Raw genomic sequence first — 18407 nt, forward strand, 5'->3', positions numbered from 1 at the left:
AAATTTTAAATTATTAAATAAAATTTTAAAATATAATTTATATTATCCTAAATCATAAATACTGATAAAAGGACAAGCATAAAGATTGAGATTTTTCATAAAGTTGATAATGACTAGGATCGGTAATTAATTACCAGAGAGAACTGGCTGAACGTTGTCAATAACAATGCAAAGGGCCAACAATGGTGTCAAGTCTTGAACAAGTTCTTGCACAGACAGATCACTTGAGAATAAAGATGGGTAAGTCTTTCGGAAAATAAGAAGAATGGCTGCAAGAATGAGACCAATGATGAAGGATGATATAACAGCAACCACCAGTGCAAATTTTGCAGTTCTCGGATGAGCAGCACCCAGTTCATTCGACACTCTTACACTGCATACAGATAAACATCATTTAACAACCATATATCAGCTTGATTTTGCTTATATGTATTTATTAAATTAATATAGGAGCAGATATAACAAACCTTATGGCTGCATTCATTCCCAAAGCTACCATGACCGTCCATCCCAGTATGTTCATGCTGCAGATTTTCAATACATCACGGAACAATTTTCATCACAGTACCCCAATTTGTCTCTAGCATTATAATTAATTGTCATATGACAAGAAAACGTTACATTGCTTATCAGATTTTCCCATAACATCTTGAATGTTCAGTAGAGAAAGAATGGTAGCTCGAAAAAATATATTTTTTTATGTTTTATTTTTTCCTTGGTGCTGAGAAGCCGAGGAATTGCAGACCTGTGGTTGAGAGTGTTAATCGTACAGCAATTTGTTCTCTAGGTAGGACGAAAAAGAGAGACGTCTGAAGAGAAAAATCATAACTTGCCAAATGCATGCAGACAAATAACGTGTCCGACACAACTTAAAAGCAGCATTGAAGTAATAGCCGTATTGGTATTTATATTTGTTTTTTAAAAAAATATTATTTTTTTATCTTAAATTAATTTTATTATGTTTTTAAATTGTTTTGAAGTACTGATATTAATAATAATTTTAAAAAAATTAAAAATATTATTTTAATATATTATCTATCAAAATATATTTTTTAAAATAATTATTATTATGCTTTCAATCACTTTATATATATATATATATATAAAAAAAAAAGTTTGTCTTGTAGACACGTTAAGTTGTAATTAACTTTTAACACTATATCTATATGGGTACCTAAGGAGAGACACTGACAGTGTCCGTTTACACGTGGGGTCCCCTAAGGAGTGTCAAAGTCAGGGGCTTTTGGCAGGTGCTTGGATTGACTGGTAGCTCAAACTTGCGCTCTATTCTTTGACTGTTAGCTTCTACCTGCAATTCCTTATTTTCCTTCGGCTCCCTTTTTTTTTTGTTTTTTCGAGGAAGCCTGTGGCTTGTTATTGACCGTTCATCACTGGGAGACAACGTGGAGTCCAGAGAGCTGAGTGTTATGACATAAGCATGGATTAATTTAAAAAATGGAAAGCAACAGGACTGGCCCAGTGACAAACATCTCGGCCGCTATCTGTCGTTTCGGCGATGACTAAAATGAGCAGCTTTTCTCACAAGGTGATAAGACACGGCGGGGTATTTAGTCGGATAAAAACGAAAAAAAATGACAGTGAATCTGATTTGGTTCCGAGGAAGCCACATGGTTCTGAAATTTTACTCACGATGGGACAAATTTATGGTTGATGTGCGCCGGGAATGGCGCTGGCTAGATGGGAAGACCTCAGACATCCGACATCGAATTTGAGACACCACCTAGTAACTAGTTAATGTTGTCTGTATTGAGCGATTAAGGTTGTTTATTTAGTATCGAAAAGTTCTTCAATACTAAGATTATGAAAAGAAAAAATAAAGTAGTTTTACTCTAATGACTGCTCGGGAGAGAGATTGTCCTCTAAGATTTTATAAAAAACAGGTTAAATCGTAGAACTTATACGGTAATATTGACTAGAAGTTCTGCTGGCGAGTGATCTTAGCTAGGGAATCCCTTTCTATGCACTTAAAAGCAGATAAATTTCATCCTGAAAGGGGCAAAAATAACACAAAAAAGAAAGAAACAGAGAGTGATATTGTAATGTTGAGAGTCTGACCATATCGACAAGGCATCCACCGCAACTTCTGCGTTCTTTAGATATCCAGCAAAGAGTATCAATGCCATAAAATACCAGACCTCTAAGCTGCAAGAAAATTTAGAATAATGGTGAAAATGTTGATCAAATCTTTCGAGTCTTGGGATAAATTAATAAAAAAATTATATAAATTTTGGAGTTTTTCTGTGTTAGATCTTTCCAAGTACAAATAGGGGATTTGGTAAACGTTGAACAGCTTTGTACTGATTGTCATATTTGCAAGGGCCACGCTACCATGTAGCTATCCATTACATCAAATAGCAAACTCTAAGCTACACGATAAGATTAGACTAAAACCTCGCTTGGAGCTGCACTTAAACTGATTTTTTTATCGAATTTTAAAATTTATTTTTATTTTAAATTATTTTTTTAATGTTTACTAAAGTTAAATATATTATTTCAAACAAAAAACACACTTTAAAAAAGAGATTCGTCACACTCCCATAGACCAAAACGATCATACTTCTGCTTCATTTGAAAACCAAGAGAATAAAGAATTGATTTCCTATAAACTTTTTGAAGAAGAGTACATTTGCAGTCTCCCATGGTACATGTTGATGTTATTCTCGCAATAATGGTGATAAGATACATGCGCTTAATTTATGATTTGGGATCTTGAGATATATAATTAAGATCATAAAATGTAAATAAATAAGAAAATGGTAGTGGTAAAAATTAATTAATAATTACGCAAAAGGAAACTTACCAAAGCATCACCGCGGACGCAAGAGATAACCTGACAAAACTCCAGAGACTTTGAAAGGCCTTCCACGAGAAACCATTCCACGCTCGACCACAGGTTCCACTGATAATATACACAAACTGCGATATGTCTATGATCACCCATGACGCATTCAACACCACAGCTGCACCCACCAGACCCCATTTCAACTTGATCATCAGCAACCAGCTGAAAACCGTATGCAAAATCAAGACCACAACCGAAATCAAAGCCATGACCATGATCTTGCTCTGAGATTGCAAGAATTTTGCCATTGGGAAGTTGAACGCATAGGCGAACAATTGTGGTATCATCCAGATTGAGAAAATCCCTGCTGCTTTTGATATGGATGCAGTTTGGCCTATAAGCCTTAAGAGTTTTGCTGCGAAGATGTAAACCAGACTAAGTAATAAGGCTGTGGTATTGAGTATGAGCCATGACCTCTGCATATAAATTCCTAGCATATCAAGCTGTCCAGCTCCGAAAGCTTGCCCACATAATGTTTCGAGAGCACTTCCCATGCCAAGCTGATCACCATTCAATTCTATTTAATTAGTGCATGATCATATATACCCTTTATAATTAACCGAATTAAACTTGCATAAATGTGTTAAGAGATGGATTTTAAATTTTCTTCTGTACCATGAGACCGAAGGAGAAGCCAGCGATGACTGAGTTCTCGATGGAGACGGCAGCAAGTTCTAGAGTGCCAACATGGCCTGCAAAGACTTGAGTGATAGCGCCAAGGGAATACTGGCATACGGAAGTGAAGATGGCAGGGGCGGCTAGGTACCAGAGCTTGACGGACTCCCTGCAGAATTCTCTAAAAAAATCGCGGACACCATTGATTGGTTGGATGTCATCGGCATCTGCAACGAAGGAGGAGGCAAATGAATTGTTCGTGATTGATCTGGTAAGTGACAGGAGTTGGTCATCACTTTCGTTTTGGTTCCCTCTTGGAGAGAGAAGTGGCTGCCTGGAATCTGCCATGTTAGCTACTGAGAGAAAGGGAGATTTGCCTTTTGCCAACTTGAGGCGAATGCTTTGTGTAGATGCTACTCTGTGTGTGTGTGTGTGTCTCTCTCTCTCTCTCTATATATATATATATATGCAATTTATTAATTGATTAATTAAAAACAAAAAACAAAAACAAAACAACAAACAAAAAATGTCGTCCAAATTCACTGTATCAAGTGAGTAGATTTTTTTCTTATTATCTGGCACTAGAGTAAAATTGTATTTTTTTTTTATGGGATTTAAATATCATTTGAGAATCCATCAGGGGTAAAGTTATCATTCACATTTATACTGCAAAGTAAAAATACTTTTTCTCCTTCGAAATCTGATAAAAAATGGTCTTTTATTAAAAGTTTTTTATCTTTTTTTTTTTAATTTGCATGGTAAAATAACACTTGTACTGTTGGATAATTAGAAGAAAAAAAAAAGTCTTCTCATAAAGGGTTTATTTATCTTTGTATTATTTTGTATAGTAAAATTACGTTGCTAACCTTCAACTTTTCAAATTTAAAAAATAGCTTCTCAAGGCATTTTGGCTCCATGGTTTTTTTGTAATATTATATGCAATTCAACTTTTCAAATTTAAAAAATAGCTTTTATAATATTATATGCCATTAGACTCTCTTTTATAATTTATCTTATTAAAATATTAATAAATTGATAAAATATACTGACATATACCACGCATGTATCAATATGTTAATGAGCTTCACGCTATTTTGGAGGCTTGTGTGGCCAATTACTATAATAAAAAAAAAAAAAATTGTTCATCATTTCATTCGATGCGCAAGAGCAAGAATATGCAAGGCAGGCGGTGGTGAGGTTTTTTTCCTTGCCTTCATTTTTTCTCTCTCAAATCTTGATTTTCATATCAAGCCTTGAAAAATATAATTTTATTCTTTATTTTGTATTTGTTTTGGGTTATATTTTCATTTTTTTTTATTTATATTTGCTTTGATTTTAATTCATTTTGCAGTTTAATTTAATTTGTTTTTTGTTTACCATTTGATTCTTCTTACTTTTATTGTTTTTTTTTTATCCTTCGCATTTATTTTATTTTATTTTATTAATTTTTTCATTTAGAATTTTAATTTATTTTTTTAAAATTTTGGTTTTTTTTTCATTTGTTTTTCATTTCTTTTCCCATATATTTCTTCATTTATTTTGTTTTTAATTTTGTCCCTAATCAATTTCTTTCAATTATTTTTGGAGCAAGATTTAGTTCTTATTATTTTTTTTAATTTTTATAATTGATGATTTTGCTTTGTGATTATTTTTGCCTTTTACAGGGTTGTCTTATTTTTAAGACCCAATTCACCAGTTTCAATAATTTACTTGGTTTAAGTCGGTATTTTTGTTAAATCCTTTTAGAATTTATTTTTTTATTTTTTTATTTGACATTGAATTTTTAGACTATAAGCTTTGTGAATTATTCAACTTTTTTTTATAAGGTTATTCTTATTCATATGTCGGGTTGTAAGTTGGTCGGGTTAAGTTTCTTAATCTAGTTTAAGTGTAGAATTTAACAGTTTACAGGTTTAAGAGATTCACTTCAATCAACAAAGTTGATAAGGACATAGGTTTTTATGGTTTTTTTAATTTTTAAAAGCTCAACAAAGTTGATAAGGACATAGGTTTTTGTGGTTTTTTTAATTTTTTTTTATCTTTTTTGCTATTTTGTTATTTTTTAATTTGATTTCTATGAGATTTTTGTGGTCAATTTAAAAATAACAAGGGTTGCCTTGCTTTTAGGCTTTTTGGCATTGTTAAATTTAGATTTTCTAGGGAAATTTTTTTAATTGAATTGAATTAATTGATTTTATCATCAAACATCTAAAATTTTAGATGTTGAGCTCTTGAGTTGAGCCCGGGTTAAGAATTTAATAGATTATAGGTTTGATAGTTTAATCTGGATTTACAAGGTTTGCATCGTTTCAATATTTTTTGTTCGATGAAAAATATGATTAAGCCTATCTTGGTTTATTAAATTTATTAATTGCATCTCTGGCATTTAATTTTAGACAACACTTGAAGGAATTTTGTTCTTTTAATTTTCATTTTTGAAATTAGAATTATTTGTTCATTTACCCTTTTTTTTATTTAATTATTTCGATATCATGTCTCGTGTCATGGGTTTAGCAGGTTCACATGATTTGGCTCGATCATTTTTTTTATTTTTTTTTTATTTTTGGATCTCAAGTCAATGATTATTATCTTGGATTTTGTTCTTTTTAAAAAAATATGAATTGTCTTGATATCTTATCTTTTTTACAATAAAAAAATAATAAGTTTGCATCATTACTCGAGTCATCTATCAAATAATTATCATTTGCTTGGTTCTACTCGTAAGTTTTGATAATATCACTTTGTTTTGTTTGATTGGTGCTTTGTTTTTTAATTCTTTTTTTCACTTATTTTTCTTATTTCATCCTTCTATATTTTTATTCTAGGGATTGACAATTATTTCTTTTAGCTCTCTTTCCATGATGTCGAGTCATGGATTTTTTTTTCGAACTTTAAAATCTAATAATAGCATTTCGGCATTATTTTTTTACTTTGCAAGAAAAAAAAGAGCTTGGTCTGCATCAAAATGCAATTTATCTATCTAGTTATAAACTAAAGGATAATATGGAGTTTTACTCTTAACATTCTCACAAAACTATTTATTCATTGTAACAGTATTATATTTTGTTTTTTTGCTTTTGTTTTTTAATTGATGTTTTTTTCTTGTAATTTTATTTTTTAATCTTAAATTTATTTTTTATTAAGTTATTATATTTTTATGATATGGATTACAGGTTTAGCAAGTTAACCTGCTTTGATGGATTTAACCTAGTTGACTTTTTTTTTCTTAATTATTTTTTTTTTATCTTTTAATATTGGGTTAATTATGAATTACATTTCATATAGGAATTAGATTTCATGATTTATATATATATATTTGTTTACTTTCTATTATGTTATTTCGATCTTATTACTTGAGAATAATGCTTAAAAGGTTATCTAAGTAGACTTAAGTCGTTTTTTGTGTCTTATTTTAATTGGATTTCTTTTTAATTTAATTATTCAATATTATGCTATTGAGAATTAAGTTTCATAATTTTTTTTTATTTTTTTTATGAGGATGTCTTGGTTTCATGATCAAGGTCGCCAGTTTTGGCATTTCAATGATAGTTAAGTTGGGTTCTTTTTTTTCTTCTAAAAGGTCATCACATTCTCATGACCCGGATCATGGGTTCTTTAACATTAGACTTTGTTTTTATTAGGTTTTCCCCATCTAATAGTCTGAGCTATAAATTTGACAAGTTAACTTAATTGATTTAATTTTTTTTAATTGATTTCCCCCCCAAATTTATCATTCAATATAGTGTTAGATTAGGAATTAAGTTTTATAATTTGTTTTGGTTTACTTTTTATTAGGTTATCTCAGCTTTATTATCAAAAAATAATGCTTAATGAGTTAACCGATTTGACTTGGATCATTATTTATGTAATTTTTTAAAATTAAAATCTTTACAAATTTTATTATACAACATTGGGTTTAATAGGAATGATTAAAAATTAATTTTCATAATTTATTTTGATTTGCCCTTTATAGAGTTATCTTAATCTCATAACCAAAGTCATGGATTTGATAAGTTATATTAAGTTTTTTTCTTTTCTTTTATTTTCTATGAGGTTATCTTGGTCCGATGATCAAGGCTATAGGTTTAACGGATTAATTGAAGTTATTTTTTATATTTTTTAATTGATTTTTTAATAGATTTGTTTTTCATATTATTACCTTACTCTTATTACTTAAGTCGCGGGTTTAACAAATTAACTCAAATCTTTTTTTAAGTCCCTTTTCTATTGATTTTTTTCAATTTTATCTTTTAATATTGATTTGATTGAGGAGCAAGTTTCATAATTTATTTTGATTTGCTATATATAAGGTTTTTATAGTCTTATAAACCTGATCGTGTATTTAATAAGTTAAACTAAATTAACTCAAGTCAATTTTTATATGTTATTATTTTAATATTAAAAAAATATTATCTTGAATTTTTATTTCTATGAGTTGTGTGGATTGTTTTTAGAACCATTGATTTAATCAGGTTATATCATATTAATTCTTATATAATTAATTTTTTTATTAAAATATATTAAAAAAATATTATCTTGAATTTTTGTTTTTATGAGTTGTGTTGATTGTTTTTAGAACCATTGATTCAGTCAGGTTATATCATATTAATCCTTATATAATTAATTTTTTTATTAATTTTTTTTTAATAATAATTTAATATTTTTTTATATTAAAAAATTAATCCAACTCATAATGCGTAACGCAGCACGGTAAATCATCTTGTATAAACCAACAGTGGTTGTTGTGTGGATAAAATTTATTGCAGAATAAAATATTAACGTCACCACTTGGGTATTCACATGGTCAGTTGATGGCTGTCAAGGCTCATTATATGCTTAAATGAGATGTTCAAGGAAGATTTTACCTGACACATTTAAAATACCAATAATCATGTGGATACATGTAGATATGTGACACTTATTTAATCACTCAGGCCTCGTGGCATCTTCAACGCTGAACCTAAAACAAAAGCCACAAAACGAAAATATTATTCTCACATAGTTCTAGAGCCATTGATTTACTGTATAGGAAGATTAAATATTAGAACTTGAAGACAATAAAGTGATGAGTTAGAGAATGTTTTATAATTTATAATTTATAATCTGGTTATTTTTTAAAATATTTTTTTGTTTAAATAATATTTTTTATTTTTTAAATTGATTTTGAACATTATTTTATTAAAATATTAAAAAATATTACAAAAATTAATACCAAAAAACCATCCATTATTATATCATGAATGGATTTTTGGTGAATTTCTCTCCTGACTCACACTTTCTCACCTATAGCATGGTGCTTTCACTTTCGGATCCATACTTTCTTCTTGAATAAACCTTTATAGCCATGAGTAGACATTACTTCTACACCTTTTTTCTGCCACAGCGTCGGCACCTTCTACCCTTCCTTTTCTAGTAAGATCGCCTACTCTTCTTCCTTTGATCCCTTCCTCTATGTAGCATCTGTTCTTCCTAAAAATAATTTTTTTTTATTATTAATCAAATCTCAAATAAAAATTAAATAAAAAAAATATTATTCTTAAATAGATGTAGAGCCATTGATTTACTGTAGAGGAAGATTAAATATTTGATAGTACATTAGTAATTGTTTTTAAAATATTTTTTATTTAAAAAATTATTAAAATAATATTTTTTTTATTTTTTAAAATTTATTTTTAATATCAGTATATCAAAACAATCCAAAAATATTAAAATAATTAATTTGAAATAAAAAATATAAATTTTAACAAAAAAACCAGATTCAAACTCATTCCAAAATAATGTTGTAATCATTTAGCTCTATTAAATAATATTTTTCATTAAAATATACAATTAAAAAAGAAAAAATAAAAAACACATTTATACTACTAATAAACGTTTTCTATCAAAGATGCAATTTGGACCTCAATTAAGATTTTATATCCTCTTTTAATAATCTTACTAACACAACCTTTGTATTAATTTAAGGGAATAAATCTTGTGGCTAAAAGACAAGAAAGATTTATTGACCAGTCACTACCGCCATACCCAACGTTCATACGATTAGCAACCCAATTGGACGAGAATATATATATATTTTGTTATAATCAAATCAGAGAGCACCCAAACAAAAAAAAAGAAGAAGAAGAAGAAGAAAATAGGAAGAGAACAAAGAGAGAAACCCATTTAGATGACACCATTGGATATGGGATGGATGTAACAACCAGAATTTTGTATGATTCCAAAGGAATAATTTGTCAGTATATAAACATTATTCTGTCAGGAAAATATTTAAATATTTACTACAAAGAAGTTTCTGCATTGGATATGGGAGATAATTGTTGAAAAATTTATTTGGGTTGATTTTTATTACGTAGGTTATTTTATTATTAATATAATCACTAATAAATTTATAAATAAAAAATATTATCAGCATCATTAATATAATTATCATCTCGAACCTAAGCTTGTTTATCTTAGCACTATGTTGGGTTATCTAAGTTTCAATTTATTTTTATACAATTTCTTGGAAAACTAGAGATTGGAAGCTCGAATCCGATTGCAAGGTTTTAATGGTCGATATCGTAAATTCAATTTTTATCAGGTTAATCGGATGATTCAGCCTTTGATCACAAATCTCAATTGAGTTCTAGATGGGTTGAAGATCATTTTTGTATTTCTTCTACACTTGGGTAGTATATTTTTCTTGAAAAAAATAGTTGGCCAATTTAAAATAATAATAACTAAGAAAAAAATTGTAGAAATTCAACTTACCATGAATTTCTATGCTCAATGATCCAAAAATTTTAAACCCTTAACTAACAACTACTCGAGATTTTATCAATTAACTCTTAATTTTCAATTCAACAACTTAAAACCCTAAACTATAAATTATACAAACATGAAATTAATCACTAAATTAAAACTATATATTTAACCAATTGAACCCTAATTTTCAAAAATCCAAAATAATAATTAAAATTAATCATATATATTTAATTGAAATTGAAAAAAAAAAACAACTAAAATTCAACAAAATTGTCCTCGTATGAAAACAATTTCAACAACAACATTCATATAATTATTAAGAATAAAAAATAAAAAGCAAAAATAATGCAAAAGAAATAACAAAAAAAATCTTACCTCATTGATTTTGTTGTGAATTTCGGCTAAGAAGAGAAAAAACCAAATTAAAAAAATAGGAGAAAGACATTAATTAAATTAAAAAAATGGAAAAATGAGAAAAGAAAAGTAGAAGAGAAGAGGACATACCTAACATGCGTGGAGGAGAAAAGAAAAGAAGATAAGGACTTTAGGAGGGAGAGAAGAGAAAGAAAGAAAGAGAAATGCAAAGGAATAGAGATGAGGAGAAACATGTATGTGGTGATTTTAGTCTTTTAATTTAGGGCTTTTTATATATCAATTGTTTTATCGATAAATAATTAAATATTAATATTTTTAATGCTTTTATATGTATTTCATTTATAACATCTAATTAAACTTTTCAATTATATAAAAAATTTTCAAAAGCTTTCCAAATATCATCGATAATTTTTTATTTCATTAGTAAATCTATATGTAATGAATAATAATTAAAAGAGACATTGAAAAGTGAATAGTCCCATTGCTACGTGGAATATACTAACAAACTTACTTTGTGATTGTTACCATATAAGTTGAACACAATAAACAATGTCATAAAGACAAAAACAATTTCAACGCTCTCTGGAATATATTAAAGCATCCAATCCGACAATCATATATATTATATGTATGTCCAAATATTATTGTCTTTATCATTAGAAAATTAAAAATTAATATTTTAATTTTTCCATTGATAACTCCACCTATAAAATCTAATTGAAAATTTTAATTTAATAATTTTTTTCACAAACCAATATAAGATTTCATAGTTTTACTAATGGAATATTTTGTTTGTTTGTGATTCAGAGTTCGTCGGTAATTGTTTTACCTACAAATTCCCTGATAAAAAATGTTTGTTGTTGTTCCTTTCGTCGGTAATAACTTATTTCATCACTAAATCAGTCAATTAAAAAAAAAAATTGCCGATAGTTTTACAGACATAAATTGCACACAAAAAAAAAAAGTTTCCCGCTTGAAAGTTATCGACTGATTTATTCCTTCAGTGAGTGTGTGAAATACCGACAGCATAGTCCATCAGTAACTATGTCGGTAAGTATGTGAAATATCAATCAAAGATATCTGTCTGTATATTCATCGGTGATTGTGGTAGCTATTGTGAAATGCCGACGGAATAATATCGTCTGTAAATTTGTCAGTATAATGTTAAATGCCAATGGATATAATCCGTTAGTAAAACCCTCTGTAATTATTTTTAAATATGTTTTTAAAAAATTATTTAGAATACATAGTAAAAAAAAACCAATTATGCAAATAAAATTTTTATTAAACATAAAAAAATAAAGTTAATTAATATTCATTACAAACTGAATATGTTTCAAAAAAATATTAAATTAACTAAGAATTAACATAATGGTGGAGCTAGAGGATGAGGAGGAGGCTAGTTGTTAAATGGCCAAAAAGAAGGAGACGCACATATATCACCACGTTGTGATGCCATGTTCATGACCATTTGGTGAAGCCGTTCATGATCCACTTTGAGTTCTATATTCTCTACTGATAGGTGGTCATATTTTTCATTGAACTGAGCCATGTGTTGCTTTAAGGCCATGCATTCCTTAGATTGGGTGCTTGATACTGATTGGAAGCTCCCAACGATTGAGACATTACGAGCCATTTGCAAGTTCTCAGACGTAATGTTGCAAAGCCCGTAAACCATATTTTTATTGAGTCCACTGGATGATCCAATCTTCATCTATAAATCTAGATCGAAATTTGGATGAGTCGAAGGATCGTCTCCATATCTCTCACTCAAGCGGCTATTATTGGTCTTCTAAAAATGAAAAAAGTAATCATCATATTCAATTTAATAAAAATAATAACTTACAAAATAAAATGGTTGAGCAAACATACCATAAAATATTGAGCATGGATGTCAACGAATTGTTACGCCCCCTTTTGACGGTCTTCACTCCGCAAGTGCATCACAACAAAAAGCTTCATCGAGCTCCGCTCACGTCTAAGAAATGTAGCCTATAATGAAAAAACATTAATTAACAATAAATTAATTTTACAATATATTTCATTTAAATTAATCTTATCATCCGTTTTGCATGTGCAGCAAACAAAACAAAGCTACAGGTGTGTGTTGTCACCAAGCCATGAATTGGCCGGTTCCTGCTGCCAGCACTAAATTGTGAGCATCGTGTGAACCGCTCAGATGTCATGTGCTCAAGATAGTATGGCCATATATCTTTTAAGATGTATATTAGTTTAAAATCCCTCGAAACTGCCACATCATTCTAGCATTGGAGAACCCTATCTCTCATGGGTTTTTTTTGTCTTTTTTTGTGCTTCATACCAAAAATCACGTAACCTAGTTCCATAGCGAGAAATTAGATTTTGAAACATAAATTTTTGCCTAAAAAAATCTTGTATTATTTTTTATGTTACCTAGTTGCCACATGATTTTCCCACACCCTCCTTACAACAGTATCTTGCGCACTGTCTCAATCAAATTTATCCTGTGTATAAATAATTAATTTTAAATAAAAATAATAATTTATTTACAATTATATTAATAATTTATTAGAAATAAATTGGAAATTAGAAATTAACACCAACCTCAAATCTTTCAAACCATGCATTGATTTGAGGTATCTATTCAGGATATCTAGATACCTGACTCCATTAAAATAATAGAATCTCCATCGATGATTTAAACTTCGATGATATTACTCGAGCAACCTCAATATATGTAAACTTGAAAATAAATTAAATTAATGAAATATTGATTAGTTGTTCATAAATTATGTTATAAATATTTCATGTTACAAAATATATCATCCATAATATATATTATATGAAAAAAATAGTTAGTCAAAGTTTTCTTCTTCTTCGTTGTCAATTGAATAGTCATCACCTTCATCGCAATCTTTAATATAAATATTATCATCTTCATCAACATTTGCTTCTCTTCTAGAGCTCAAAACAATATTCAACTCATCTGCGTTAACATCAACAAAACTATCATCGAAAATATAAAAATTTGAATTTTCTTTCAAGTCAATCGAAGGAGTAACTCGATATGGTTCAACTAACTCACTAACTTGAAAGACTTCATCTCATACACTTGTGTCTTCGTTCTCATCATGAACAAGCTTGGCACAACCACTAGGATTAATTTTTAAAATGGACAACTAATCCACTCTTGATCGATCATTTCTAAAGAAAGCGGTTTATGTGTAATAAACTTGTTAACATTGCTTGGCAAAAATAAATATATCGTTTACGTTGTGGAGTCTAGCTTTTGAATTGATTTCAACCAAATCATAGTGCGGATCAACTATAATTCCTCTATCAATATGTCATACCAATAGCATTTGAATAAAAACACTCTATTCTACTCTCTATGATATTGCAGTTTGATGACATCTTCTAATTTACCATAGTAGTCAACTTCTAACTCACTACTAGTCAATCCCTTAATGATTAGAACTTAAAAGTGTATTTTTATCAAGGTTTTATATCATCATTTTGCACTTAAAGTATCAATAACCCTTTAACTAAAGCATGTTTTATAATAAAAAGTCTGATACCATATGATACCTTTAATTTATGGTAAATGTTCATACTAAATATAGGCCTATTACATAAATAAAAGGATTGGTTGATGAGTTAAAGTACTAGAATTGAAAGAAAAAAGAGAGGGTGAAGCTTAGAAAAGAGATGCTGGTTTAGTCCAAACTAGAACACTGTTCGGTAATTGGATTATAACTAGAGCTGTAGAACTTGGATTTAGATTTTCTTTATATGGATGGAAAGCTAAGACACAGGCCTAAAATTTTCATGGAAAGGCAAGACTCTATTCTGCTATTTGGAAGTCCAAATCTTAGCAACAACATAAAAGTTTGAAATTATCCTGTAAACTAGACACTGTTCAATGCTCAGCCTATATCTCGAGTTCTAGAAGTCCAAATGACCTTAATTTTTTTTCCTGGAAAGCTGAGATAATTTTCTAGAATTTCATGAGTAAGGTTGGTTTAAATTCTGATGTTTTGCTTTCTCTCTTTGTATTTTTGTAATGCTTAAGTTTTACTTTCATTTACATCTTGTTTATGACTTTCATTTCCTTTCCTTTACTTAACTTTTATTTTATTTATGTTCTTATCTAGTTTATTTATGTTGCTCTTTTTTATAATCTTTGGCTAAGTGTATTATGTCAAGCTAAAAATATCACACTAATAGTGTAAGAATAAGTATAGAGTAAACTCAATGTGAACTTTAATGTTTGATACTAACATATTTTGTATTTGTTATCTTATTCGCTTTTAATGCTTTGCTTGTTAAATGGTTAATCTAGATTTGTGTTGTATAACACTTGGTACAACAAATACTTCACACTTTTGTAACCCAATCGTATAGTATAACTGACACTTATAATATAAAAGGAACTTGATTTGTTGTTAACATAAGTTATAATCATGAATGCCTAACAACATTTACAAGTATTAATATTATTTAAATAAGATAATTAATATAATCATGTTAACCATTTATAATCCGATTGGAACCTCCTTTGTGTATGACTTCCAATTGAGTAATAAAAAGAATTTATACTATGCTTGTTTGAAATACCGTTAGTGGATTCTCTAACCTTAACATTTGTTTTTATCATTATTTAATCCTCACGTTGATCTTCCATCTTAAAATTCTCATCAACTTCTTCTTTATTATTATTGTTGTTGGTGTTGTTGTTTATAATTTATACAATTAATTTTTCCGTGGTTCAATCCGGTCTTACGTGGTTATTTATTACTTCGACACTTCTGCACTTGGGAGAAGACATCAATCTTTTGGTCGTGTCACTTAACACAAACATCGTTGTTGTATGTCTTTCTTCCATGCTTGTATTCTTCAGTATGGAGAATATATTGACAAGACAAATATCTTCACAACATTTTTAGGTGTGGGTCATCCAGGATTGGATAATATTGACAAGTTCCCATTAGAAGGCACTTCACCGCTATCATCATATTGTGGAACACGATTGATTCTTGTTCTCAAATGAGATTTGAAATAGTACGAGATAAATGTTGAGATCTCCTTAACAATATAGGTCTTATATATCAAAGCCTCAACATGCACCGTGTTTTTAACTTTTTTCTTGGGAGTAAACAAGTATCTGCATTGAATTAATCAAATATTTTTAATTAAGAAAAAAAAAGAAAATACTTTTATATATGAATTATATTACAACTGTAATATTTAATTGTTCGAATGGGTACATTCATCTATACTAGACCGGTCCACCAATATTTTCCTCAAACAGTAGATGTGTGGAGAAATGTTTCATTAAGTCAAAAAATGATGGAGGGAATATAATCTCAAGTTTGCATAGTGTCTCAACGATATTCGTTTCAAGCTTCTCAATGTGATCAACATTCAACTTGCTAAAGCATATATCTTTAAAGAAATGATTAATCTTCGTGAGTGCATTCCATATCCCTTTTAGCAACAAATCATGAAAAGCTAATGAGATGAGTCTTTGCATAAACACGTGGCAGTTATGACTCTTTATTCTATACAATCTGCATTCCTCCATATTAATTAGCCTTGATATGTTCAAGGCATGTCTATTAAAAAAATATAGACTCTTAAGTTATTTGTAGACTAGTAGTTATGTGTTTTTCTCTAACACGAAGCTTACTCGCTCTTGGTTTTGAAACCCGTGACTCATCACAAACCAATTTTATATTTTTATGGTTACAGAACAAAGCCACATCCAATTTAACCTAGATGTTGTCCTTTGTCTTCCCTTTCACATCCATGACGGTGTTGAAATTGTTCTTAAACATGTTTTTTTCAATGTGCCTGACGTCAAGGTTATGGCGGAGAAGATTGGTCTTCTAATAAGGAAGCTCCCAAAAGATATATCGCATTACCCAATTATAGGTAAAACCAAAATCAGGAAACTTTTTCTTACCTGATTGGAGACCAAACACAATGTCACTATACTTTGATACAACATTATGCAATTCTTCATTAAAGAGATGCGGGGGTTGCAACATCCTTTTCAACTCTACTAATAAAAAAGTCTTTTTTGTTCTTTTAGTACTTGTGATTATATGGCAAGAAACGATGGTGACAGTAAAAAGAAGAAGTTTTACCTCTGTTTGTTAGCGTGAATACCTTGTTGTTTTCCATGCAGTATGGACATGCTAGTTTTTCATGTGTGCTCCAACCAGAAAGCATTCTATAAGCTGAAAAATCATTGATAGCCTACATCAAAGCCACCATCATAAGAATATTTTGTTTCCTCGATATATCATAAGTCAAAGTTTTGAAGAACCAAAACTGTGCCAACTCATCAATCAACGATCAAATACAAATATCTATATTCCAGCCCGGGCTGCTTGAATCGGGTATGACAGTAGATAAAAACATAAACTCCAGCCTCATATAGATTCCCGGTGGTAAGTTATAAACTGTGAGCATGATCAGCCAATAAGAATAAGGAGCAACAAATAACCCCAATTAGTTGAATCCATCCGTACACAACCTAAGATGCACGTTCCTTGATTTAGCTGAAAAGTGAGGATGCACACTGTAATAACTCCAAAATTTTCTAGCAATATATTTTGAAAATGCATAATTTTTTTTTCAAACATTTTGGCAAAGTTTCCCCTAATTTAGCCTATCCCAAATTATTGACAAAATCAATATCAGTCGCTAATCAACCATTTCCACAGTTCAATTTTCTTATTATACTCCAACATATCTTAATCAACAATATTTCACTTTCTCTAGCATATAAACTCAATGAATAATTATTTTGCTAAAATAAAAAAAGAATTATCTTAACCATGATACTCAAACCATAGATTATAGTTTTAATATACTTCCTTCTATCATATATAATCTTTTAAATGTTGTTTATCACAAATGATATATATATATATATATATATATATATATCACCATTATAATTATAAAGTATTTACATAACAAAGTACAAGTTAAATAAGCTAGTCCATTTCAATTCATACATACCCAACATTATAATCTTCAAAATATACAGATAGAAATGTTATTATCAACAATTTACATATCTAAAAGATTTATTAGTAAAAGAAGTAAACTTTAAAACTACGAGGAGGCGCGGTATTGAGATGAACCTATATAATAATTTAAAAGATATTCATGGTCAGTTAGAGCATTTACATTTGCATTAACATATAAATACATATATTAGGTACTCATAAAATTTTTTATAGTTATTATCATCCTTTAAGTACTATTTATAAATCAATAATCCAAAATTTAAATCTATTCACATCATATAACTTTAGTTCCAAACTTGTACAACTGGATTATCAACATTAGCTTCATACCAGCACTAGTTCCATACTAGGATAACTAGCCTACCAGCTGCCTATTCACAGGACACTAGTTCCATACTATGATAATTGGCCTATTAGTTGCCTATTCACAGGGCACCAGTTTCATACTAGGATAACTAGTCCACCAGCTGCCCATTCATAGGGCACCAGTACCATATTAGGATAACTGATTCATAAGCTGCCCATTCATAGAGCACTAGTTCCATTCTAGGATAATTGGCATACAAGTTTTTCATTTTTAAAATAACTTATCATGGGAAAATTTACTAGCATTCCACATAAAATTTCAGTGATCGAGCACAAATCTAAATATCTAAAGTTCAGATAAAGAAAAAAATATTTGAGATATTAAACACCTATCTAATGTTTGCTTCCTGTTAACTGACCTGTTTGCTGAATGGTTCTTGTAGTCTCGTCCACTCCTGCAAGTTCATTTCATTACCAATTAC

At 29.3% G+C, this 18407-nt stretch overlaps 1 protein-coding gene across 1 annotated transcript in view; it reads right to left on the bottom strand.

The window, feature by feature from the left end:
• Positions 1 to 3907, bottom strand: part of LOC105107333 (protein TRANSPARENT TESTA 12-like) — a 4997-nt gene extending 1090 nt beyond the window's left edge. Inside the window, exons 1-5 of the mRNA XM_011001227.1 lie at positions 3479 to 3907; positions 2822 to 3363; positions 2077 to 2163; positions 468 to 524; positions 135 to 373 (exon numbers count right to left, since the gene is read on the bottom strand). Coding sequence (XP_010999529.1) covers positions 135 to 373; positions 468 to 524; positions 2077 to 2163; positions 2822 to 3363; positions 3479 to 3826 — 1273 coding nt within the window. The 5' untranslated portion in view covers positions 3827 to 3907. The remainder of the gene's footprint in view (positions 1 to 134; positions 374 to 467; positions 525 to 2076; positions 2164 to 2821; positions 3364 to 3478) is intronic.
• Between the last annotated feature and the right edge of the window lie 14500 nt (positions 3908 to 18407).

This window comes from Populus euphratica, unplaced genomic scaffold (assembly GCF_000495115.2).
Source record: "Populus euphratica unplaced genomic scaffold, PopEup_1.0 scaffold309.1, whole genome shotgun sequence".
NCBI lineage: Eukaryota > Viridiplantae > Streptophyta > Magnoliopsida > Malpighiales > Salicaceae > Populus > Populus euphratica.